The sequence below is a fragment of the Oryctolagus cuniculus genome, chromosome 20 (assembly GCF_964237555.1).
Source record: "Oryctolagus cuniculus chromosome 20, mOryCun1.1, whole genome shotgun sequence".
In the NCBI taxonomy this organism is placed as follows: Eukaryota; Metazoa; Chordata; class Mammalia; order Lagomorpha; family Leporidae; genus Oryctolagus; species Oryctolagus cuniculus.
Window position 1 is genome coordinate 36,851,842 of NC_091451.1, and position 27,343 is coordinate 36,879,184.

At 40.9% G+C, this 27,343-nt stretch overlaps 1 protein-coding gene across 2 annotated transcripts in view; it reads right to left on the reverse strand.

Moving 5' to 3' along the window:
* Positions 1-27,343, reverse strand: part of PPP4R3A (protein phosphatase 4 regulatory subunit 3A) — a 47,577-nt gene that overhangs the window by 7,906 nt on the left and 12,328 nt on the right. Inside the window, exons 2-10 of one of the 2 annotated variants that reach the window (XM_002719598.5) lie at positions 24,264-24,319; positions 19,745-19,843; positions 16,850-17,467; positions 11,967-12,044; positions 11,767-11,883; positions 11,239-11,355; positions 8,803-8,934; positions 8,597-8,699; positions 7,434-7,592 (exon numbers count right to left, since the gene is read on the reverse strand). In XM_002719598.5, coding sequence (XP_002719644.1) covers positions 7,434-7,592; positions 8,597-8,699; positions 8,803-8,934; positions 11,239-11,355; positions 11,767-11,883; positions 11,967-12,044; positions 16,850-17,467; positions 19,745-19,843; positions 24,264-24,319 — 1,479 coding nt within the window. Of the gene's footprint in view, positions 1-7,433; positions 7,593-8,596; positions 8,700-8,802; positions 8,935-11,199; positions 11,356-11,766; positions 11,884-11,966; positions 12,045-16,849; positions 17,468-19,744; positions 19,844-24,263; positions 24,320-27,343 lie in introns of both variants that reach the window. The other variant, XM_017349436.3, reaches the window with a different exon arrangement.

A 27,343-nucleotide genomic window follows, 5' to 3' on the forward strand; every position in this document is an offset into this window, starting at 1 on the left:
GCAAGAGCTACTTTTATTTAAGAATTGGTACTTCAACTCTGCAGGCTTTGTGGAGACTTGTGTCCTACCACAACATACGCTCAGCAACCACTCTGGGACGGATGCAGCTCCTAGAAGTGAAAATCAACTGCTTCACAGGCTTTCACTAACAGCAGGGTGTGCAGGTGACACCAGTGCCCATGTAGACAGAAGCTGACTCTAGGGACCTGACCATTTTGGCCCTTATTTCCCTCTGCCCTTACTTATTTAAAGAACAAGATACACTCAAACCCACCCTTGCAAAGGAACCTTCAAAGATATCGAACCACTATTCTCTGTTGAGTCAAAAACTGCTTTCACAAATTACCCAGCAGGTTCTATGAGGTCAAATTATTCAAAAGACATCAAAGAAAACCTGTGGGCCCAACTAGCACAACCACAGGATTTTTGATGTAAAGCAAACTCTGCTTCCACTCACATCTCTAACTCACATTCACAGGCCAGGAATCCCCTGTGCTTAGATTTGGTCACTTTTTTTTTTCTCAATCATCCTTATCTTATACAACATGAGACTTTTTGCCTATAATTAATGGTAACTAAATAAAAGCGTCTACAATAAACTTCTCTTTATACATTTCCCTATTTTTAATAAAAACCCAGACAATAAAGAATGGTGACCTTTAAAGGCTACATATCTAAGATCTAAAAATCTTGAGAATGCCAAGAAGCAGACTGATGGAACCAGCCTCTAACCTGTAACTGACTGAGTTTAGGAAAGACTGCTGGTCCCATATACATAATTGCTTAAGTTTTCTTCACATCCAACAAAGTAAAGCAGCAGCAGATAAAAGAATAAAATGCTCCCTAAGTGCCCCAAAAGTTTACACTGAACAGCTCACTATCTCTTATACTTCTACAAAAAGTCTCCCTTAAATAACACCATACCTAACACTTTTATATGTTCCTCAGAAGAGTCACAAATACCTTGTTGCCCTAGATTTAATTCTCAGAAATGCTTGATAAAAACTCCTACTACATACTATCATGAAGCTAGTCTTAATGCAACTGTTCCTAAGGACTGGAGCATATTCTTAAAGATACCTGTATTTTCAATGCTGAGAAGCAAGGCCTAACTGAGAAATCATTTGAGAATGGCTTAGATCAACTTTAACTTGACTCAGTATGGAAACTGTCACCAGTAATACAACATAACTAAACTAAATTCTGCCAGCATCCTTGGCTTCCCACAATAAAAACTATCATTTACAGTCAGCCCTTCATATCCTCAGACTCTGCATCTGCAGTCCAACCGAGTATTGATAATGTCTGAGGTGCAGGCTTTTGGTTTAGTGGTAAACCAAGAGTGCGTGGGTTGGGGCCTGTGCAGTAGTTAAGCCTTCGCTTCCAGTGTTGGCATCCCTTATGGGTGCTCCACTGCCAATCCTGCTCACCGTTAATGTGCCTGGGAAAGCAGTGGAAGATGGCTCCTGGCTCTGGCCTGACCCAGCCCGGAGACTGCAGTCATTTGGGGAGTGAACCAGTGGATGGAGGATCTCTCTTACCCTGCGCCTCCCTCCATCTCCTTCTTTTTCTGTACTCCACCTTTCAAACATACAAATAAATAAATAAATTCTTTTTTTTTAAGTGCCTGGGTTAAATCTCCAGCCTGGGCTCCTCATTCCAGCTTCCTGCTAATGCACACCTCAGGAGGCACCAGGCGATGATTCCGGCAGTTGGGTTCCTGCTACCCACACTGGAGACCTGGATTGAGTTCTTGGCTCCTGGCTTTGAACCCTTGCCAACTATGGGCATTTAGGGAGTGAACCAGTGGATGGGAGCTCTAATAGCAAAATTACTGGTGCTATGTTTCAAATACCATGCGCTCCCTTCACAGCTGTGCCACACTTTGGTAATTATTGGGAGTATTTCAACCTCTTAAAACACTATTCTATCTGTTAGGTGATCTACGGCTAGTGATCTTGGATGTTACTTTTCTAATTGTTTTGGGGTGCCATGGAACTACACTCATGAGACAGCGAACTTAACGGATAAATGATTTGTTTTGGCTGTTCCCATCTTCACTTCTTTTCATCTCCCTGGGCCTCCCTATTCTCTGAGACAGACACTGAAGTTAGGCTATAGAGGCCAGCACCGTGGCATAGCCAGTAGAGCTGCCGCCTCCAGTGCCGGCATCCCATATGGGCTCCAGTTCCAGTCCCAGCTGCCCCACTTCCGATCCAGCTCTCTGCTATGGACTGGAAAAGCAATGGAAGATGGCCCAAGTGCTTGGGAGACCCAGAAGAAGCTCCTGACTCCTGATCGGCGCAGCTCTGGCTGGTGTGGCCATTGGGGAGTGAACGAGCGGATGGAAGTCCTCTCTCTCTGCCTCTCCACCTCTCTCTGTGTAACTCTTTCAAATAAATAAATAAATCTTAAAAAAAAAAAAAAAAGGAAATTAGGCTATAATAACCCTCTATGGTCTCTAAGTGTTCACATGAAAGGAAGCCACACATCCCTCATCAAAAGTCAGAAAAGATGAAGCTCATTCAGGAAGGCCAGAAAGCCAGGCCCTCTCGCATTCAGTGGCAGAATTAAGAATGCAAAGGCAAGGTTCTTCATGGAAATTAAAAAGTGCTGCCCAGTGAACCCAAGAATGACAAGAAAGTAAAGCAGCCTTATTGCTCACATGGGAGGAAGCTCTAGTGGTCTGGATAGAACACTAAACCATCCCTACATCACCTTAAACCCAAACATAGCCAGAGCGAGTCTTAACTCCCTTCATTTCCGCAAAGACTGAGGAAAAGAAGCTGCAGAGGAAAAGTCCGACACTAGCAGAGGCTGGTGCATGAGGTCTGAGGAAAGAACCCACGAGAGCAAGGTGAGCAGCAAGTGCGGGTGCAGAAGATGCAGGGAGGCTGAGTGATGGAGGTGCCACACCGAACAGTGTTCCACTGCAGACCAACCAGCCTGACACTGGAACAGGATGCCAGCTAGGACTGTCCTAAAGAGACAGAAGTCTATGCCTGGCTTCAAAGGACAGGCTGAACTCTCCCATTGGGGGATAATGCAGCTGGTGACTCAAGCTGAAGCCAACTCTCAATTACCATTGGAACACCCTAGGATCCTTAAGCATGATGCTGAAGCTACTCTGCCTGTGCTCTAAATGGAGCCGAAATAAAGCCTAGGTGACAGCACATCTATTTACAACATAGTATACTGAATACTTGAAGCCCACTGCTGAGACCTATTGCTCAGGACAAAAAAAAAAAATCTTTCAAAATATTACTGCTCATCAGCAAGTTCCTGGTCACCCAAGAACTTGGATGAATATGTATAAGATTAATGTTTTTATACCTGCTAACAAAACACGCATCATGCAGCTTAAAGATCAGGGATAACTTTACATTTTAGTTCTTCTAATACATTTTAAGGCTATAGCTGTCATATATAATGATTCTTCTGATGGATAATAGGCAAAGTAAATTGAAAACCTTCCAGAAAGGATTCACCCTCTGCATGTCATTAATACATCTGCTACTCAGGGTGGCACAGAAGATGTGGCTTGGGGTGCCTGCACCCCCCACCTAGTTTTCTGCTAATGTGCCCCCTGGGAGACAGCAGGCAGTGAGTCAAGTAGATGACTTCCTACACGGGAGACCTGGATTGACCTCCTAGCTCCTAGCCTAGCTCCTGACTCTGTCCTGGTTCAACAGCAGCTGCTGTGAGCACTTGGGAGAGCAGAAGCAGTGGATATAAGATTTCTGTCATTCAGATAAATAAAGAAAATATATATAAAAAAATTGTATTTTCAAAAAACCACATTTGTGATTCATGGGCAGTCAAAATAGCATCAGGAGTTTGATTCCAGTCCTCACTGATGACTTTGAAGAGTTCAAGATTTCAGTGGCATAAACGGGAAGAGAACTGGAATTAGAACTGAAGCCTGAAAGTGTGACTGAACTGTATTTCATGGCAAACTTAATGCCTGAAGAGCTGCTGCTTATGGGAGCAAAGAGAGTGGTTTCTTGAGATGTGTACACACCAAGGAGCCAGGAAACTGACAACTTGCTGTATTGTGGTCTGGAGGAGAAACCAAACCACAGTACCTCTGAGGTATGCCTACATATGGGAAGATGTGTGTATGTTATATTCAAATACCACACCATTTTATATAAGCATTTGTTAAGTATCCTCAGATTTTGGTATCTACAGGTGTCCTGGAACCAAACTCTCATGCATTTGAAGGGAAAACTCTGTATGTGCTGATTCTCTTGAGTTTTCATTAGACAATTAAAATTTTCATATTTTAATACTGCAAGCAAAATAATGATACAGAATTAAAGGAAAGGCCTTCCTTTCATGAAGCTATGTATCCTCTCTCCAACTGGATTCATGTGTCCTGTCTGTCACAAACCAACACCTAACTCAACAACTTACCAACACTGTCAACCAAGGTCACACCCTCCATGACCACAACACAACTCAAGTGATGCATTTGGTGACATTTTCCTTATCTGCCTTCATTAATTCATAATAAATTATTTCCGCTAGGCTTCCAATGACGCTTCAGTATAGTGATTATGTTGTATTTTCATTTTCATATGACTCATTCCTAATGAACTGATTCCCTTGATGGCTGAGTACAGTTCTTAATCATTTTAATTTTCCCAGTAATTTATGTGCATCATATATAATCAAACCTAAGATGCCACTGATTGCAAAAAACCTTTTTTCTCTTACTAAAGAAACAACAAATAGATCAATAACAATGGCATGATTATTAAAACTCACCTTGACTCCAGGAATGATAAACGTGTAAAAATGTACACTTGAAATGCAATAGTAGTTGTTTTTAATATACTTGTTGAAAGGAAACTGCTTAGCCTTACCGACTTACTCAGTTTTCCCATTCTGTCCCATCTGCTCCAAAGGTCCTTTCCCATACTTGAACAAAACAACTTTTAGACTGGCATAAAGAACAACTGAACTCCCTCTAAACTTGGTCTTGGTGTTTCTCTTCAGTGATAGGTATGTAAGGAAAATGAATATGATGTTAAAAGTCTTCCTTCCCTATGTGCTAGGCTCATGTATGTAACCAACAGTAAAGTACAACAGAAATATTGATTTTTTTTGACTGTCCTTAGAAATTGAGTTAATGTCATAAATGCTTCCTTTGTTGAAAAAGATTACTAAGGTAAAATCAAAGACCCTGGATATTCAGCAGAAAGTAATTATAATGAATTACCTGAAAGCTGGAAGAATAGGACACCCAGACCGTACGTATTTTTGGTATATACTGAGTGTGTAAACTAACTTGGGAAATTAAGAAGCATGACAAATACCACCATGAAAGAAAGTTTAATGAATTTGTAAAACTTATTTCCAATATTACTGTAAAGATAAAATGTCGACAAAGTAAAACAACAGAAACATCTTTACATACACTGTTTATAATTTAAGAATATTTTTTAAAAAATAAAATACAACATCAAAAATGAAAAAAGACCAAAAATGTGCAAGTATGTCCAGGCCTCCAGGTAGTGAGTGGTGCCTTAAAACAACAACACAACCTCAAACTTACAAACTTACCTCTAAAATCAGATGGCAGTGATCAGCCAGACACCCTCATTGAACCTCCAGGGTGCCCTTAAACTCGGTGGGCCAACTTACCAATAAGAACAGCTTACAGACGGCAACTCATTACTTAAGAACTTAAGTCTGGCTGCTACGTGGACAGAATTACCCTGAATTAACCTATTTCCAGTTCAGGAATATGTTTTACTCCAACAAACCAGGAACTAAAGAACACTATGAAAGTCAATGTTTGTGGGGCCGGCACTGTGACACAGTGGGTTAAAGCCCTGGTCTGAAGTGACGGCATCACGTATGGGCACTGATTCTAGTCCTGGCTGCTCCTCTTCTGATCCAGCTCATTGCTGTGGCCTGGGAAAGCAGTAGAAGATGACCCAAGTGCTTGGGCTCCTGCACCCACTTGGGAGACCCAGAAGAAGCTCCTGGCTCCTGGCTTTGAATCGGCTCAGCTCTGGCCATTGCGGCCATCTGGGGAGTGAACCAGCAAACAGAAGACCTCTCTTTCTCTACCTCTCTCTGTAACTCTTTCAAATAAATAAAATAAATCTTAAAAAAAAAAAAAAAAAAAAAGAAAGAAAGAAAGAAAGTCAATGTTTGAAAAATTCATTGGAGCATGGTGGCTAAAACACCAATTGGGACACCAGCATCACGTACTGGAGGGCCTGGATTCAAGTCCCATCTCTGCTCCTGATTTCAGCTTCCGGTTCAGAAGGACCCTGAGAGACAGCATGTGATGATAGTTAGGTCCCCGTCTTCTTCTTGGGACACCTGGATTGAATTCTAAGCTCCCAGTTTTGAGTTGGGCCAGGCCCGGCTGTTGCAATCATATAAGAAGTGAATCAGCAGGTTAAGAACACCCCAAAAATATATGTGTGACCAAGATCAATTGTGTGAACAGACTATCTATTGCTCTAAAAGAATCTGCCAACTTTTTCCATAAAGGTCTACATGGTATACATATTTTAAGCTTCATAGGCAACATATGGGCTCTGTAATATATTAGCCCCTTTAAAAACCCACTATATAGGGGCTGGCATTGTGGAGGAGCGGGTGAAGCAGCTGATTGCAATGCCAGCATCCCACATGGGTGCTGGTTTTTCCATTCCACCTCTCTGTAATGGCCTGCGAAAAGTAGATGACAGCCCTGAATGGAGATCCCGGCTCCTGGCTTCAGCCTGGCCCAGCCATGCCCACTGCAGCCATCTGGGGAGATCTCTTTCTCTAACACTGACTTTCGAGTAAATAAATAAATCTTTGGGCCCAGCATTGTGCAACAGTGGGTGCCAGTTTGGGATCCAGCTGCTCCATGTCAGATCCAGCTCCCTGGTAATCCACCTAGGAAAATAGTAGAAGATGGCCCAGGAGCTTGGGCCCTAACTTTAGCCTGGTGCAGCCCCAGCCGCCGTGGCCGTTTGGGGAATGAATCATTGGGTGCAAGATATCTGTCTCTCCCTCTCTCTGTAGCTATGCCTTTCAAATAAATAATCTAAAAACAAAAATAAAAATCCTATTCCTTAAAAAACACAAAAACATGATGATACAAAAACAGGCCACAGGCTGGATTTGGCCACAGTTGCCACCTCTGCTCTAAAATAACAGAGAAAATGTTCAAAGGTGCTGTTTTAATTATGGAATGCTCTCCATGCAGATACACCCTAGTCCTCTGGGTGTGTATTAGTGAAGACAGAATCAGAAAAATCACTTGCTCAATACAGCAGAACCACGTACATAACCAATGCAGAGTTAGTGTTAAATTCTAGGTCTTTAGACCGGTGATCTTTTCTTCTTTGGCAATAGATCCAAAGAGACCAACATGAGAATACAGAAAGAAAATAAATAATTCTACTAGAAACATCACTTACATAATGCTAAGAAAGCATGCTTCGAGGCCATAAGTACTAGCACTCTCCGGAGGATATCCTTATTAATAATATAGTTCTTTATGTGGTAGGTATGGTGCTCCACACAAAATGTTAACAACTCCAACACAAGCGCCAACAGCTGTGCAGTTTGAAAATCATCTAAAATAAGCAAAACAGTTACATTTAAAGTTAGTAAGGTAGCTCCTAATGCCTCACACTTTCATGACTCGTGTGTGCTGACTATAGACTACAGACACCAAGTTGTTCTCATTACTGGCTTATCTCTATTCCTCACCAAGCAGCCAGCCTCACGTCTTTAATTTCCCCATTTATCCTCTAAAGATTATAGCACAGCGCCTTCCACATAATGAGTGCTCAATAAATGCTGGGTGAATTGAATGTGTGGGTTTGGAAATAAGTCTCAAAGTTTATTTCATGTGAATAAAGTAAAAAGGAAAAACGAATATTCAAATGTAGAGACTTAATCCTAAAATAATACAAAAAAAATACATTTTCAGTAAGTTATAAGCTACTTATATCATACTGAGAATTCATGACAAAATTAATTATTCCTAGAGTGTCAATAAGGAATTTCCCAGTGAAGACCCTAAAACTACTTTACACACACACAAGAACTTTCTCCCACAAGTGTGTATGCAAAAGCGCAAAGGAGTAAAACGCAGAAATGAGAAATCCTAATACTTACAATGTAAAACAAAGCAGCTTAATACTGAACTGAGCTGAGTTCTATCTACACATCTGGAGTACAAACAACTGCATTTGATCTTTTTTTACAGCAATATCCTTCCATATATTTCAACTGTCATATATGTAAACTAAATATTATCTACCAAAAATGTTTTAAGATCTGAAAGCAACAAATAATTATCCCTTATTTTTTCTTTTACATGTTTCTACTGGTTATAAATCTTTAAATTTTTGCCTTGAACACCTCTTTTGAAAACACACTGAACCTTTATGTTAACCCAATGGTTTGAATTTTCAAAGACTTTCTTTCTTTTTTAGGCCATGTGCTATAACCCTGGCCTTCAACTTCCTCTCCTCCTCCCCCACTGACTCCCTCTGAAGACTTTAACTTAATCCCAACTTTGAGTTTCAGAATTTAAGAACAGAGAACTAACTACCAACCTGTATTATCTTACCTTTACTGGGTTTGTCTTCTGTTGTATTTGCTAGTAAGGGAGCAGTGAGAACATGCATACAGTGCTTGTAGAAGAAACCCAGAAATTCAGTCTTTTCTGTTTTCTAAGGAATCAAAAACACTTCCATGAACTTTAACTGCACTGGTTCCTATTAGCAATAAACAAGATACTAGCTACAAAGAAGAAGGAAAACACCCATGGCTTACATTGGCAGTGGCCAGCATATTCTCTGGGTCAACTAAAGTTCGAAGCAGGCCCATAAGCTGGACTGCTCCTCCAAGTTCAGGATCTGTATCACAAATCATATGTTCTATAATGAGGTTGATGAGTAGAATATCCTGGTGAGAAAAATGCACATAATAAGGATCACTTATTACAAGAGAATGGTAAAAACACATACTAAGACATAACTACAGCATTATATTTAGCTCTAGCTGTCTTGTTAATTTCAAACACAATGAAATGACTGATCAACTCACTTAGTAGTATATGGCATTGTTTCTTTCCCTAAAGCGTAATACAGGGACACTGAACATTAAACAGTACTGTAGTTTTCTTTTTGTATCATCTTTAAACTCTCAAAAGGTGAAGTTTAGTTTGCTCATAGGTCTTTCACATCTCTCTAAGAATGCAATCTGACCTTCTACAGAAAACTAACGGGTTCACAGCTTTAACAGCAAGAATATTTAGCCAGATTTATAGCACTGTTCTGTTCTCACAACATTTATTTTAATACATTTCTTCTATTTATGGCAAATGAAAACTATTTCCTATTCATGAAAATAATATAAAGTTTCCTTTTAAAACCAATGTAGGAAAAAAATTTACTGGCCCCAGAACTGTGAAATTGAGGGAAAGGAGACTATTTAGAGAGTGCACAGAACAGTGAACAGATTGGAGATTCCAAATGTCAAAAACAGTCATGGTTTCTCTGCAGCCCTATGCTTGCTGGTGCTCCTGGCACAGGAGTAAATAAAAACCAATAAGGAATGTGTGAGAAAAATCCCTGTTACTGCCAATATGAAATGGTAGGAAGTCAGCACAGAAAAAACAGACAATACATGAAATAATTGATCCAGAGTGGGAAGCAAAAGACTGCTTCCTGTGAATGAAGTACCATGAAATACATCAACATAGGTTCAACTAGGGGGTTACAGGGGCCAAAAAGAACAGCCCTTATTTTCAATAATATAGATAACCTGATTCTTCTGATATGGTTACTTTTAAAAGAAACATATGGCATAAAATTCAACAGTTCTGTCCCTATCATGGCACTATAATTTAAAAATTAAAAGCTTCAGGGGCCAGCGCTGTGGCACAGTAGGTTAAGCCTCCGCCTATGACACCAGCATCCCACATGGGCGCCGGTTCCTGTCCCAGTTGCTCCTCTTCTGATCCAGCTCTCTGCTATGGCCTGGGAAAGCAGTAGAGGATGGCTCAAGTGCTTGGGCTCCTGTACCCGTGTGGAGACCCAGAAGTCAGCTCTGGCCATTGTGGCCATTTGGGGAGTCAACAAGTGGCTGGAGAACCTCTCTCTCTAACTCTGCCTCTCAAATAAATCAATATAAAAAAATTAAATGCTTAAACACAGAAACTGATAGGCGTTATACTTCATTTTGACATCACATTAATTAGTATCTTTCCAAAATGCAACAAAGCCTATCTTCATTTTTTAAAAAAACATGTAGGCTGGAATTCTGCATAGATTTATTTTTTCAAGAGAATATTTCTCCTGACTCCAAGAATGAACTAAGGGCAGAAATCATCCATTTTTAAGTAAAGAGGTACTTCTGGTGCTGGCGCTGTGGTGCAGCAGGTTAAAGCTCCAGCCTGCAGGGCCAGCATCCCATACAGGCACGAGTTCCAGTTCCGGGTGCTAGCTACACTGTGGTCCTGCTCCCTGATAATGCACCTGGGAAAGCAACAGAGGATGGCTCAAGTTCTTAGGCTCCTGCACCCATGTGACTTCAGACTGGCTCAGCTCTCGCCATTGCAGCTATTTGGGGAATGAACGAGCAAATGGCAGACCTGTCTCTCTCTCTTTCAAATAAATAAAAAAGAAAGAGGTTCTACTAAAATATTTGGCAGAAAGAGCAGAGCCATTGATTTATTCACCTGCGAGTAAAGCAGGAGGGCATGCATGCGTAGGGATCCCACCTACCACATGCACCACAGGATCTGGACATGTCTTGCGTACTACTTAAAGAAAAAGTACTCAGTACTTTCCAAGGGTCTGTGTCTTCATTCCTGATGATTCTGAGAATCTAGCCCTAGCAAAGTCAATGTTTTCCTATGGAAGCTACTCACAACTCCACATATAAGAACAATGTTGATTAAATGATTTAAATAACATAGCAAATTAATTTCAGGAAACTTGATGTTAACTTTTTTTTAAGGTTAATTAAACTGAACACCAATAAATAATTACTGTAAGACACAAAAAATTTATAAACTAAGAAGGAGCCAATTTAGGGGGTGATGAAAGCCATTTGATATTAAGGATACACTTTTCCCAAACAGCAATAATTCAGATCTTAAAAATAAATAATACAGTTATAACTTGCTATGTATAAATACTTACTATTAGTGCAAATAATATTTACCTTGCTGGTTATTTTTTGCTCTGTTAACTTCTTACTTACATCATCATTCTGTTGTGCCTCCTGCATGACAAACTCTCGTACCATGGATGGATTATATTCAACCAAGTATGAGAATATATCAGTGGCAGCACTTCGCACCTGTGTATCATCCATGCCCTGCAGATTAAAAAAAAAAAAACTTGTTTCTCCTGTATCTCTAAATCTAGATAGATAGATATAACTTTATAAAGTAACATTATAATATAAAAGAAAGGTCAAAGACATTCAGACTCTTGTTCTATGGATACAATTATGCACTCTATATCATTTATTACTCTTCGCCTTTCTATTTTACATTTCTTCTAGTAAGCTGCAATGTTAAGAAAGTATTATTAAAAATACAGAAAATTTCTCTCTAATTGAGCATTATTCCAATATTATATGAAAACTCTACTACTGGAATTTAATAGCTTCTTTAACTTTATGTAATACACTGCAATCACCACCTATTGGTAGTGCCCAACTACATGTATGCTACATTAAAAAAAAGTTGTTGCTTAAATTAAAAATGAGGAATAACAAACTTACGAGGATGACTTCTAAAGCTGGTAATATGCCCATGTTTGACAAAGTCTTGAAAAAAGCATCTCTGTTTTGAGGTTGCAGTGTTTGAGAAAACGCACAAAATTCTTTTAGAAAGTTAACCTGAAATTAAGGAAAAGGCTAAGTGAATATAAAATGGCTTGTTGTTTTTATCTTCACGCCTTTCATAGTATCCAATTTCTTACCAATTCTTGTCTTTTCTCTTCATCTGTTGCCTCATCTGTTAGTTGTGCAAACAAATCTGTCAGAAATTTTTCATCTTCCTGCAAAATAAATGACAAATTTAATTATGTATACTAAAATGTTAATTTCAAGATGGTAGAAAAATCATAATATCCTGAAAAAGAAAAATATGGTACCGGCAATGATGTTCAGTAAAAGAAAGAAGGAAAAACTATTCAAAGTACAAATTGGGGGCTTCTATCAGAAAGACTATTATTTTAGCAAGGCTCTTTCCCAAGCCTACTTAAGGGCTAGAGTCAATATTTTATTTAGACTTTTCAAGCCATACGGTTTCTACTTCAATCACTCTGTTCTGCTGCCAAAATATGAAAGCAGTCTCAGACAATATGGAAATCAATGGCTGTGGTCCAGACATGTGTCCTAGTTCACAGTCACTCCTTTCTCACAGGGTTTTGTAACTTTAAGGCTCCACAACCTCTCAAATGAAGATGGAAATGAAGACATAACTTTCTTTGATGGGCACATGTTCTTACAAATATGGTGACAGGCAAATTTTCTGTGCAAGCATTATATATAGAGAGCACACTTACACAAACCTGGATGTTACAGCTCCTCACACACTTAGGCCATAGCATATAATCTTATGGGGCCGCTTAGACATGTGGTCTGTTGTTGACCAAAACATTGCTACACATGGCTGTATTTGAAAAGCTACAGAGCCATTAAAGAAACATTTCCTGGGGCCAGTATTGTAGTGTAACAGGTTAAGCCTCTGCCTGTGATGCCAGGATTCCATATAGGCGCTGGGTTGGCCATTTTCCATCCAACTCCCTGCTAATGGGCCCAAGGAAAGTAGCAGAAAATGGCCCAAGTGCTTGAGCTCCTGCGGGAGACCCCTAACAAGCTCCTGGCTTCAGCCTGGCCTAGCCCTGGCTATTGGGACCATTTGGGGAGTGAACCAGAGAATGGAAAACCTATCTCTTTCTCTCTCTCTAATTCTGCCTTTCAAATAAATAAAAAAGAAATCTTAAAATCTTTCCACTAATTTGTACAATTTTTGTCAGTTTAAAAAGGGAAAAAATAGAAATATCTATTATTTGAAAATATACTTACTAAAAGGTACAAATATGGCCATACCTCATTACATATGATTTTAAACATGCAAATGTTGCCAAGTGGCATCAAGATGCACTGAATGGGAACGGGCACTGCAGTGTGACAGGTCAAGTCATCACCTGATACTCCATATGGGCACCAGTTAGTCTCAGTTGCTCCACTTGTAATACAGACCCCTGCTAAAGTGCCTGGGAAAGCAGCGGAAAATGCCCCAAGTCTTTAGGCTCCTGTACTCACGTGGGAGATCTGAAAGAAGCTTCTGGCTCCTGGCTTTAGCCTGGCTCAGCACTGACCACTGCAGCTATTAGGGGAGTGAACCAGTAGATGGTGAACTCTCTGTTTCTCCCTCTAACTCAGTCTTTCCAAAAAAAAAAATCTTAAAAAAAAAAAAGGCACACTGAACATCTGTGGTTGGAAGTGTAGAAGTTAAGAGAATGAGAAAGTCAAATGGGATCACAGAACTTGCTGGTGCGAAGTACAAGATGTGATTTTGTGTGTATGTGTGTGTACACATGTGCTTTATGTGATGCTGAGAATAATCTGCTGTAATTCGAACCTCCATCACTTCTTGACCAAAAACACCTGTTAAAACGCTCCTTCTGGCCGGCGCCGCGGCTCACTAGGCTAATCCTCCGCCTGCGGCGCCAGCACCCCGGGTTCTAGTCCCGGTTGCCCCTCTTCCAAGGCCAGCTCTCTGCTGTGTCCCGGGAGTGCCACCTGGCTCCTGCCTTTGGATCAGCATGGTGTGCTGGCTGCGGCGGCCACTGGAGGGTGAACCAGCGGCAAAAGGAAGACCCTTCTCTCTCTCACTGTCCACTCTGCCTGTCAAAAAAACAAAAACAAACAAACAAAAAAAACCACCACTTGCCCTGAGGGGCCGGTGTTGTGGTATATTAAGCTGCCAACCCTCACATTGACATCAGCATCCTTGAATAGTACCAGTCTGAGTCCCACTTCCTATCCAGTTCTGTGCTAACATGCCTGGGAAAGCACAGAAGATGGACAAAAAGAGCTTGGGCCACTGCCACCCACATGGGAGACTCAGATGGAGTTCCGAGCTCCTGGTTTCGGTTAGTCCATTGTAGTCATTTGGGGAATGAACAAACTCAAGGAAGAGTAACTCTACCTTTCAAATAAGCAATCTTAAAAAACAAGTGTGTGGGGGGGATGGTGTTGTGATGCAACAGGTTAAGCCACCCCCTACGATGCCAGCATCCCATTATCAGGATGCTGGTTTAAATCCTGGTTAACTCCTTGCTTCTGACCCAGCTTCCTGCTAATTTGCCTGGTGAAAGCAGTGTCTCTACCACCCATGAGAGAGAACAAATGGCATTCCTGGAGCCTAGCTTTGGCTTGGTGCAACCCTGGCTACTGCAGCTATTTGGAGGAAAGAAAGACATCTCTATGTTGCTTTGCCTTTCAAATAAATAAATCTTAAATAAAACAAAAAGCAGCTCATTATCAAAGGACAATTACAAATTAGTACCAACCTCACCCTTTTCTACCTGACTGCATTACTTCTATTATTTGTTCATCTGTCTGTCTTAAAAGAAAATACAGGACTGGCACTGTGGTGTGGCTGGTAAAGCCACCACCTACAGAGCTGGCATCCCATATGGGCACCGGTTTGAGGTCCGGCTGTTCCGCTTCTGATCCAGCTGTCTGCTACGGCCTGGGAAAGCAGAAGATGGCCCAAGCACTTGAGACCCTCCACCTGTGTGGGAGACCCGGAAGAAGCTCCCAGCTTTGAATCGGTGCAGCTCCGGCCATTGCAGCCAACTGGGGAGTGAACCAGCAGATTAGATTGAAGACCTCTCTCTCTCTCTCTCTGCCTCTCCACTTCTCTCTGTGTAACTCTGATTTTCAAATAAATAAATAAATCTTTAAACCAGTCAGTATGAACTGAAATTATTAAGCTCCAAGAAAGCAGTTAAGAGGTAAAAGTTGCTTTTCTAAATGAATTCACACTTTTATTATTCAAAGTGATAAAGCAAGGATACTGAAAATACAAAATTTTTCTGAAACAGGACATGAAGATTAAACATACTGATTTGTGATTTGTGCTACAAATCAGCTTTTACTTAAATTTATTGGCATCTTTTCTGTATTTAACAAATCCAGGTTTCAAATAATGACTTCACTTGTAGATCTCAGATAAAGTGTTTTATATTCTGTCATATCACATTTTCCTGTTATTCTTATAATATCGTGGCCATTAAATAAACAATAAAGACCAATTCACACATTATGGGTTGACACACTGCGAGGTTCTCTAAGATTCACCTTAAGAGAATCTGATCCTATGTTTTGCACACAGCTCAGGATATTGTACCCTACGATGCATTTTTTTCCTTATATTTTATTTGACAGACACAGACAGGGAGCAAGCATGTGTATGTGCACAAGAGTGCTCCCATCTGTTAGTTCACTCCTCACCAACAGCAGGTCCAGGGAGAAGCTGGAAGCCATGAACTCAATCCAGGTCACTAAGACGAGTGGCAAGAATCTAATTACTTGAACCATTACCACTACCTCCCAGTTTCTGCATTAGCAGGGACCTGCAGTCAGGAGCTGGCACCAGATACGGAACCCAGGAACTCCGATATAGGATGTAAGTGTCTTAATTGCTAGACCAAAATACCTGTCCCTAGTATGTATTTCTGACATAAGCACCCTAAAACTCCAAACCTGAGCAAGTGGGCATAAAATAAAAAGGCAATTTGAGATTTCATAAGCAATTATCTAAATTTTTAAAATGCACATGAATTTTGTGTCATGTTCAACACTTCAAATGGTTGACTTCGCAAAACATAATCTCCACATGACTTTACAAAGGTAGGCCCTGGTACTGCCGTAATTCAAATGCAGAAACTGAAGCTTTAAGAAATTAAGAAAGCTGCCCAAGTCACATAGCTATTAAGTGACAAGTGGAGCTGAAATTCAAACTTTAACTCCCCCACTTTCATCCATACAAAACACACCTTTGGCAGGATTATCTGGAATTTGCTGCCTCTGCTAAATACCCTCAATTGTAAAACTGGACTTCACTATACCGGAGATTTAAGTAAATTCCCTAAAAGTATTTTCTATCTGTAATGACATTCTTACGGGCTTCCCTGTTTCCTCCTTCCTCTTCCAAACTATTCTGTGAATAAGTGATAGATTAATATGCTTAAAATGTGACATTCAATCATTTCATTAATGTCATTTCTTTATCATTTCCACATTTCCTGCTCCAAACACAGCCATAATATTATCATCCGTAATGACCTCTTGTAATACCACCAAAACACGTACCCTTAAATTTTTTTTTTCTTTTGACAGGCAGAGTGGACAGTGAGAGAGAGACAGAGAGAAAGGTCTTCCTTTGCCGTTGGTTCACCCTTCATTGGCCGCTGCGGCCAGCGCACCGCGCTGATCCGACGGCAGGAGCCAGGTGCTTATCCTGGTCTCCCATGGGGTGCAGGGCCCAAGCACTTGGGCCATCCTCCACTGCACTCCCTGGCCACAGCAGAGAGCTAGCCTGGAAGAGGGGCAACCGGGACAGAATCCGGCGCCCCGACAGGGACTAGAACCCAGTGTGCCGGCGCCGCAAGGCGGAGGGTTAGCCCAGTGAGCTGCAGCGCCAGCCGTACCCTTAAATTTTAACAAAATGAAAATTCAACATAGGTATTTAAAAAAATTTCTTGCTGAAGGCAATTAACAATTTAAATGATATCAATCGAATACAGCATCTTTTTAAGTAGGAAAAAAGTAATCTCAAACTCACCTGTAACATACCAACAATTTCTACCTTATTGAAGAAGATAAAGGAGTGAAGTGTTGACAACATATTTTCTTCAAAGACTGAAGGGGTAGGTAGAACCATATCTTGTATATACTGAACTCTGTATGTCTGATGAATTTTTTGTTTCAGCTCGGGATCTGAGATGGGAATTACTTCTTTAAACTTGGCTGTTTTTGTCAGAAATTCCCTGTGTTTTCGCGGTTGTGATAGAGCAGGATCATATTCTAAACATCCAATGACGTCCATTATACATTCTTCAGAAAACATAACTTCAAAAAGAGCAGTCCGATTCAAGAGGAAAATGCCTTTGATAATTTCATACAAGTGGTGCAGTCCTTCAATATTTTCCAAATCCTCACATACATGAAAAAGCTCTAAGAGCTTTTTGATATAACCCTCATTTTCCAGTGCTAGTGCAAGTTTTTCACGACGAAGGGGGGAAGGTAAAGATGATGCCACAAGTTCTGCAATTTCCTCTAGGCGACTTAACTCACAAGACGGCAATTCTAAACCTGGTGATGACATATCATCAAATCGTTCCTCTTCAGATTCATCCACAAGATCTTGAGTGATGTCCACAGAAGGGTCCTTTCCTTGTACCTGTCAACACGGATTTATGACAGCTGACAAACCAGCAAACCTCAGAAAAATACAAGAGATGTTATAAGAAAACTATAGGGGCAAGTGTTGTGGAGTAGTGTAAAGCCATCGCATACAGCACTGGTAACCCATATGGGTGCCAGTTCAATTTCCAGTTACTTTGCTTCGGATCCAGCCCCCTGCTGGTGTGCCTGGGAAAGCAGCAAAAGATGGCTGGGTCCTTGGGCCCCTGTACCCTGCCCTGTGGGAGACCCAGATGAAGCTCTTGGCTCCTGGCTCTGGCCTGGCTATTGAGGCCATTTGGGGAGTGAACCAGCTGACGGAAAATCTGTCTTTCCTCTCTGTAACTATGCCTTCCAAAGAAATAAAATCAATCTTAAAACAAACAAATACCGGTGCCGCAGCTCGCTAGGCTAATCCTCCACCTGCGGCACCAGCACCCTGGGTTCTAGTCCCGGTCGGGGCGCCAGATTCTGTCCTGGTTACCCCCTTCCAGTCTAGCTCTCTGCTGTGGCCTGGGAGGGCAGTGGAGGATGGCCCAGGTGCTTGGGCCCTGCACCCCCATGGGAGACCAGGATAAGCACCTGGCTCCTGGCTTCGGATCAGCGCGATGCACCGGCCGCAGTGGCCATTGGAGGGTGAACCAATGGTAAAGGAAGACCTTTCTCTCTGTCTCTAACTGTCCACTTTGCCTGTCAAAAATAAAAAATAAAACGAATAAAACAAACAAACAAAAAAACCTATAAAGATGATGATGATCAAGTAGTTTAGGAATCTTTTCCAAACTTGTCTTAACTCCAAATAACAGAGACCCCTGCAGACCCCTACACAATGCAGTGACCTGATAAAAAAAACATCTCTCATGGTTCATATTCACAGAAGTCTCAGATTCCCAGAATCAAGTTCTTTAATATTTAACTTTAAAATCTAAATACCAAATGCTATAATGTTGCGATCACAGAAAAAAAAACATAATTATAAACAAGAAAGCAAATATTTAATGTCAACTGATTCTTCTAATCAAGGAACAAACAGCACAAGAAACTAGCTTTGCACCAAAGTGGATAATGGTTTACTAAGGGCCCAAAAAAATGATTAAGAAAAATTAGGTAGGATATAAAGTGCACCTAACAAAGTGAAGCCACATATAAATAGGAAATACAAGCTATTTGTAGTAGAGCTATCCCCTAAAAATACTTACTTGAAATTAGTAAACGAAGTACTCCTCTGTACACACTGAAACCTGTGGCCTTCATGACTCCCTATAAACCTTAAATCTCAAATCTACTACATGTTAATGGTAACCTAAGATGTTTTCAGGGGCTGGCTCTGTGGCGAAGTGGATTAAAGCCCTGGCAAGCCAGCATCCCTTATGGGTGCTGGTTTGAGTCCCGGCTGCTCTATTTCCCGCTTGGCTCTCTGCTACGGCTTGGGGAAGCAGTGAAAGATGGTTCAAGTCCTTAGGCCCCTGCACCCACGAGGGAGACCCAGAGGAAGCTCCTGACTCCTGGTTTCAGATCAGCTCAGCTCTGGCTGTTGTGGCCATTTGGGGAGTGAACCAGCAGATGGAAGACCTCTCTCTCTGCCAGAGCTGTGCCGATCCGAAGCCAGAAGCTTCTTCCTGGTCTCCCATGCAGGTGCAGTGGTCCAAGGACTTGGGCCATCTTCTATTGTCCCAGGAACATTAGCAGGGAGCTGGACTGGAGTGGAGCAGCTAGGATCCAAACTGGTGCCCATATGGGTGCTGGCACTGCACAACCACAGTGTACTGTACACTGCACTGTACCACAGTGCCAGCCTCAAGATTTATTATTGAAGAACTGAATTATATAAAGGCTAAAGGAAGAATAAATATGACCCACAAGTTTCTGGTTTCAGCAGCTGAATGGCACTTAGTGAGACAAGGGAGATGGGGGAATGAATAGATTTAGGTGACAAGAGCACAGATGATTTAGAATAGCAGGTCTGAGATGCTAGTAGGTTCTCAAGAATCCAAGTGGATATAAAACTAGACTTCAGCAAAGGCCTGGCTGGATAGTTTGGTTTAAGTTATACTTTCCTTTAAATCAATCTTTTCTGTAACAACAGTAACTTTAAAAGATCTATTAGAAATTTATTTAAATTCTTGTGCGTTGGATGAAAGCATGAAGAGTAAGGGAAGCCTTAAAGGCAGGCGTGAATTCTGTTTTTAAAACTACCCAACAATCTCTCTGTCTCTCCTACTGTCTGCAATTCTACCTCTCAAATAAATAAACAAGATCTTTTCAAAAAAATTACCTGACATATTTTCTCCCAAATTTCATCACATCCAGCTTTTTCTTGAAAGCTTAGGGCCAAGTCATAATTCTCTGCTTCAGACCACACAATCAGAGTGTCCTTTAGAGAAAAAGAAAAACTGATTAACGTAGATTATCACAAACTACTTCAAAGCAGAAGGCATCTGAACAAAGCAGTAACAATTAAGAATATCACTCATTTTCAGTTTTTGAACACTGATGTTGGTAACTTGCTTATTTCACTTTCCCAATGTATAAAATGAAAGCAACGTTTCTTTTAAGGACAAGTTAAACCAAGTTAAACCAACACAGTAGATACGGCACTACAAAATTGCGTTTGTATTTATGTACTAAAAGATACAATTCTATCAATCCTATACTTAATACATTGTTACATTTTACCCTCCCCTCAAAACCCAGTAAGAGGATGCCCAAGTTTATAACAACTAGAGCATGTTAGCAAGAGGGGACTGGTAAGCAAAACTCTCTTCCCTCTAGTGTCAACAAGGGTTCTTAACTGGAGTGTATGAGGTCCATGAAGCTCTTCAAATTATTGGCTAAGCTCATAATATGTGAATATTTATCTGGACAGAGACTTATCAATTTTCTCCAAATTGCTCTGGTTCAAGTAGTCAGGGTGGGTATATGGCCTACTAATCAAGGGGCCACTTGGGACGTCCACATCCCGTACATTATGTGTGGCTGGGTTCGATTCCTGCTGCTTTACAATGTGCATCTTGGGAGGCAGTACGTGATGATTTCAGTAGTTGGGCCTCTGCCAACCACCATGGAGACCTGGGTTGATGTCCAGGTTCATCAAGTCCAGCCTGTGTGGGTGTCTATGTGGGCATTTGGAGCAAACCAGCAGATGGGAGCTCTTTCTCTCTCTGCTTCTCAAATAAATATGAAAACTAAATAAAAATTTGTCTGCTAAACTACATATCAACTCTGTTCGGTCACTTATATAACTCAGTCATGAGAGCATTAGTTTCTGGTGAACTAAAAGCAATACCAGCCAGAAATAAACATTCACTTGATTAGGCTGTACAGTATTACTAAGCAGTTTTACTTTTTAAGCAGGATTTCTGAAAATACCTCATGTAACAGCTCATTTTTACTATCTTCAAGGAATCCCAGAGATCACAGGTCCCAGGCAGGCAATCTACTCTACAGTGATTGAGGAGCTGGTCAAACTCAAAATAACTTAAATCAACATGGTGAGATAAACATGCCAGCAATTAGCTGAGTTTCACTTTTAATTTATTTGACAAGTCATCTAGGCAAACAACTGATTGGAGAGGGATTTGGAATTTAATTTTAGAAACCAGGTTATTTGTACATCAGATATTGTTTTATTGAGCACTTGTGTATAACTCTCCATGTCAAAATTGATGTTGTGTTACTTTCCCTCAAAAGTAGTATGAAATGAAAATACTAAGCCTTTAGGAGGCAATGTATGAATTATAACACTACCATCTGTTTGGTGGATGAGGCTAAGAAAGCTAGATTACCTCCCTGAGCTACACTTTCGTCATTGCAGAACTGGAATGACACGTATTGTTATGACAATTGGTGACAACATGAGTACCATTTCTTGATCATGGCAGTTAAGGCTGGGAGAAAACAGTAATCACCTTGGGAGGGGGCAGGGGGATGATTTGCCCAAATTCAGATTTCAACATTGTGATAAAATTTACATGTATGAGCTCAAATAAGTGGCCACCAGAATAAGCCTGAAGCCAACATCACATTAGTAATAAGCTAGAGTTAATGCAACTATAAAGAATCACTCTACTACAATGTATACCAAGAATCATTTGCAGAATGATGCTTAATTCAGCCACATGTTCTTAGTCATTTGACACATTTAGCAAATTTGAAAAATTCTAGAAATTGCTTGTTTCCTTGAAGGGTCTAATTCTCTCCAAATCTTGTTTATTATTCAACAGTTTACAAGCTGACATGAGATTTATTCATTTATTCTCAAAATAGGCTCAATGTTCACTATTTCTTAAGATGTGCTTTTACTCTTCAGTTAACTACATTCATAAATAATTTAACTACAATCTTAAATAAGTCATGTTTTAAGTATCAAAGTCAAAGCCTCTAGTCTCCAGCTATTTCAACCAAACTCAAAATTTCCATAAGAAAGTCTGGTGCTGTGGCATAGGTTAGGCCTCTGCCTGTAGCACCAGCATCCCATATGGTTCAAGTCCAGGCTGCTCCACTCTTGATACAGCTACCTGCTGATGGCCTGGGAAAAAGAGAAGACTGCCTAAGCTCTTGCACACCTACACCCACATGGGAGACTCGAAAGAAGCTCCTAGTTCCTAGCTTTGGATTGGTCCAGCTCTGCCTGATATGGCCATCTGGAGAGTCAACCTGCAGATGGAAAATCTCTCTAACTCTACCTTTTTTTTTTTTTTTTTTAATTTATTTGACAGGTAGAATTACAGACAGTGAGAGAGACAGAGAGAAAGGTCTTCCTTCCGTTGGTTCACTCCCCTAATGGCCGCAATGGCCAGCGCTGTGCCAATCCGAAGAGCCAGGTGCTTCCTCCTGGTCTCCCATGCAGGTGCAGGGACCCAAGCACCTGGGCCATCCTCCACTGCCTTCCTATGCCACAGCAGAGAGCTGGACTGAAAGAGGAGCAACCGGGACTAGAACCCGGGACCCATATGGATGCCGGCGCCGCAAGGCGGAGGATTAATCAAGTGAGCCACGGTGCCGGTCCCTCTAACTTTACCTTTCAAATAAATAAAATAAATCTTAAAAAAATTTTTTTCCCTAAAAATAGTAAATGCGGGGCCAACACTGTGGCACAAAGCAGGCTATGCCAGCCCTTGTGATGTGCCTGAAGAGCAACAGGTGATGGCTCAAGTACTTAAGTTTCTACTACCCACATGAGAGACTAAAGGTGGAGTTCTAGGCTCCTGGTGTTGAGCTGACCCAGCCCAGGCTTTTACAGTCACTGGGGGAGTGAACCAGTAGATCAAAGTTTCTTTATCTCTACCTCTCTGTCACTCTGCCTTTCAAATAGATAAATAAATAGTAATAAAACAGTAAATGCAACGAATGACATGTCATTAAATTATCAAGAGGATTTTTTACTTTGTACCAATGTTTGGTGAACAGGTAAATCCCCATTAAATAAATCTGAATATCAGTACTAGCTTTTTTATCTACTTCTCCGCATGGTATTAAGAAAGTCACAATCTTTAGGAATTATCTAAAGCAAAAAATACTTTCTTTTATTAGTATTTTTTATTTCTTTTTAAATTGGAAAGTCAGAGAAACAGAACATGCTCCCATATGCTGGTTCATTTCCCAAATGCTGGGCCAGGGCCAAAGCCAGGAGCTAGAAACTCAATCCAGGTCTCTCATGTGAGTGCACATTAGCTGAAAACTGGTGTCAGGAACCAGAGCTGGGTATCAAACCCAGGCACTCTGGTGTGGAACATGGGCACCATAACTGCTAGGACAAATGCCCGCCCCCCCTTATTAGCAAAGCACTGTATTTACCAACATGCTGCTAATGTTTGTTCTTCTAAATTAATTATTTTGCATCTGTACCTTCCGGGCAGTGAGGGGACTGGTACTTATCTCACTGGTTTTATAGAGCACTCAGCATATACTGTGTATTTGTACTTAATAAATAACCAGTGCCTGACACTGCTAGTAGGTATGAGGTAAAAGATTATTTCCAGATATTTCTTTGGACATTAGAGAGTTAAAAGAAAGAGTATACTCAAATCTAAGTTACTTAAAAAAAGCTCATCATATTTATTATAAGGCCCTAGTGAGGCTATATAAGAAATCTGACTTCTAGGTACAGGGTTTCTGTCATGTTCCTTATGCAATAGCATCTACAACAGCAAAGAAACAAATTTCTACCATTTAGTTTTTAGTAGAAAACTGTCAACTTTTTGTCTAGATAAAACCAAGAAAACTGTACTTTAATTTTAACTTTTTAAAAAAAATTCATTTATTTATTTGACAGAGTTACACAGAGAGAGAGAGGGAGAGGGAGAGAAATTTTCCATCCCTTGGTTCACTCCCCAGATGTTTGCAATAGTCAGTACTGGGCCAGGCCAAAGACAGGAGCTTCTTCTAGGTCTCCCAGGAGGGTAGCAGGAGTCCAAACACCTGGACCATCTCCCACTGCTTTCCCCAGGCCGTTAGCAGGGAACTGGATTAGAAGTGGAGCCCATATGGACTCCTGCTATGCCTGCTATACCTGCTATGCTACCACACTGGCCCCTAGTTTTAACTTAAAGAATTGCAGTTAGGTTGCTAGACTATCTGGAACACAATCACAGCTTAACTTGAGGCAACTTTTTTAAGTTTAAAACTGCTGCTTCAAATACTACAGATTGACAGAAATTTTACTATAGAATTAGAGCAGCAAAATGTTATAATCTGAGTTTTTTATTACAAAGAATCAGAAAATGAGTTTTTAATTAATCACCAACTGGAGAGGATAAATTATAAGATAAAACATAGTATCTTTAAAATTTTACCTGTTGTTTCTGGTATGCAGTGTTAGGATTTATTTTGGACTCTAAAAGTAGAGAACCTAGGAAACAGGAAAAAAAAAAAAAGACGTTCCATTATTGTATATCAGCAAAATTAGAACAGCTGACACACATGAAATTTCAGTTAAGGAAATATTTTAAAAACCATTTAAATTTAAATATACTGTGCCTTCAAGAAATACTTTAAGATACACAAATCAGAATTACAACAGAATCTGATCTATGCCTCTGAAGACTTAAGAACAAAATAAAAAATTCATGTACAAAAGTTTGAAAACATCAATCTTAAGTTACTATCCACATACATTCCCAATTACATCTCACCTTCAGAAGTTTCTTCTATTTAGTTAATACAGGAATTGTCATACTTCTCTGTCATCAAATAACTAATTTATTTCTTGTGGTAAGCTAACTTGCATATCTGCCACCCCACTCCAGTATCATGAGACTCAGGCTAATTACAAAAACAGCTAGTGCTTTTTGAGAAAGAACAAATTTTAAGACCAAAGTTATAGCGCTCTTCTCATCAACCAGTCTATCCTGAGACTCATTAGCCAAAGGCAAGTTCTGTCCCTCAACAACATGAGAGATCTCCTCCCTCTCCTTCAGAAGAATGTCTGAGAAGTTTCCTCTGCAGCTGTCTTTCATCCAAAGTTTTCATTCCTTCTCATATTACACTTAGCAGTTGCTTTACCTATTCCAAATAGGTGCTCTTAAGATTTCCAAATTAAGTATGCTTTCATTTTAAAATGCACTGATTTTATGATGCTGCTCAATATTAGTGACTAATATTAATGACCATTCCCTGCAGTATGCTGATATGAACATGGTAAATATCAGCACGTATTATGTTGTACGTCTCTATTGATTGCTAACAGCTTTCTCCTTCACAGGAATCCCCTGGTATGTGTGTCAGTTGCCTAACCCAATATGCCTCTTATTCTTTCTGTATTTAGGGTAACTGAACATTCCCCATAATTTTTTTCCACCAGTATCTTCCTAAACCTTTTAAACTGTTTTCTTTCTTCCTTTTTAAACTATTTGCAGAAGGGAGCTACTTAAGGCTCAAACATTCTCACACTCTGAGAAAATTCCATTTTAACCTTTTCTTTTTCCAATTCTCATGAAAAATTTGTCAAAACAAAATTTCCAATGACCCCTGAATTCTCTTTATGCACAAATATTGGGTTCTATTTGGTGATTACTAATAGCCACATAAGTAATATTCATGAGAAAAGGTAGCAGGTGAATCAGCAGAATGAATTAAATGTCAATAGTTCTTAAAGGTACTAAATCTCCAACTATATCATGCTCTAGAACAAAATTTGTATTCTGTTATTTTCTACTGAAATCAATACCATCAAGTGAAAATAACCCATGGAATAGAAGAAAATATTTGACAAAGTACTCATATCCACAACATATAAAGGAACTCTTGGGGCCAGCATTGTGGTACAGTGTGTAAAGTCGCCATCTGAGATGCTGGCACCCCAAAAAGGCACCAGTTCGTGCCCGGCTGCTCCACTTCTGATCCAGCTCCCCGTTAATGTGCTTGGGAAAGCAGCAGAGGATGTTCCAAATACTTAGGTCCCTGCACCCACTTGGGAGACTCAGAAGCTGATTCCCGCCTAGCACAGCCCTGGCCAGGTTGGCCATCTGGGGAGTGAACCAGCAGAAGGGAAGAACTCATGCTTGCCTCTCTCTGTCTCTTTCTTTCTAACTCTGCCTTTCAAAGAAAGAAAGAAAGAATTCTAAGCTATAAAAAGACAGCACTAGTTAGGGGCTGGCACTGTGGCATAGAGGGTAAAGCATCTGCCTGTTAATGCCAGCATCTTATATAGCTGCTGGTTTGCGTCCTAGCTGCTACTTTTCTGATCTAGCTGGATGCTAATAATCTGGGAAAAGCAGCAGAATATGGCCTCAGTGTTTCAGCCGCTGCCACCCATTTGGGAGACCCAGATGAAACTCCTGGCTTCTGACTTCAGTCTGGTCCAGCCCTGGCCATTTCAGCCATTTTGGGGGGGGGGGGATATGAATCAGTGAATGGATGATCACTCTCTCTGTAACCTTCCAAATAAATAAACGAATCTTTATATATAACAACAACAACAACAACTAGGCAATGGGGTCGATGCTGTGGCATAGAAGGCTAAGCCTCCACCTGCAGGGCTGGCATCCCAGAAGGTACCAGTTCAAGTCCCGACTGCTCAAATTCCAATCCAGCTCCCTGCTAATGGCCTGGGAAAGCAGCGTAAGGTGGCCCAAGTCCTTGGGAGACTGGGAGGAAGTTCCTGGCTTCGACCTGGCCATTGTGGCCACTTGGGGAGTGAATCAGCAGATGGAAGATATATATCTCTCCGTATCTCTGCCTTTCAAATAAATAAATAAATATTTTTAAAAAGTAGGCAATGCGCCGGTGCCGCGGCTCACTAGGCTAATCCTCCGCCTAGCGGCGCCGGCACACCGGGTTCTAGTCCCGGTCGGGGCGCCGGATTCTGTCCCGGTTGCCCCTCTTCCAGGTCAGCCCTCTGCTGTGGCCAGGGAGTGCAGTGGAGGATGGCCCAGGTGCTTGGGCCCTGCACCCCATGGGAGACCAGGAAAAGCACCTGGCTCCTGGCTCCTGCCATCGGATCAGCGCGGTGCGCCGGCCGCAGCGCGCTGGCCGCGGCGGCCATTAGAGGGTGAACCAACGGCCAAAGGAAGACCTTTCTCTCTGTCTCTCTCTCTCACTGTCCACTCTGCCTGTCCAAAAAAAAAAAAAAAAAAAAGTAGGCAATAGACTGGAATAGGTGTTTCTCCAAAAACACTAATATAAACTACCAAGAAATATATGAAAAGATGCTCAACATTATTAGTCATTCATTAGGGAAATGCAAATCAAAACTACAAATCAGATGCTACTTTACACCAATTAAGGATGTACATAATCAAAGGCAGACAATATTAAGTATTGGCAACAACATGGAAAAAAAGGAACCCTCAATACATTGCTCATAGGACCAGAAAATGAGTCATTTAACTTAGAAAAACAGTTTGGCAGTTCCTCAAAAATTTGAGCAAAGGGG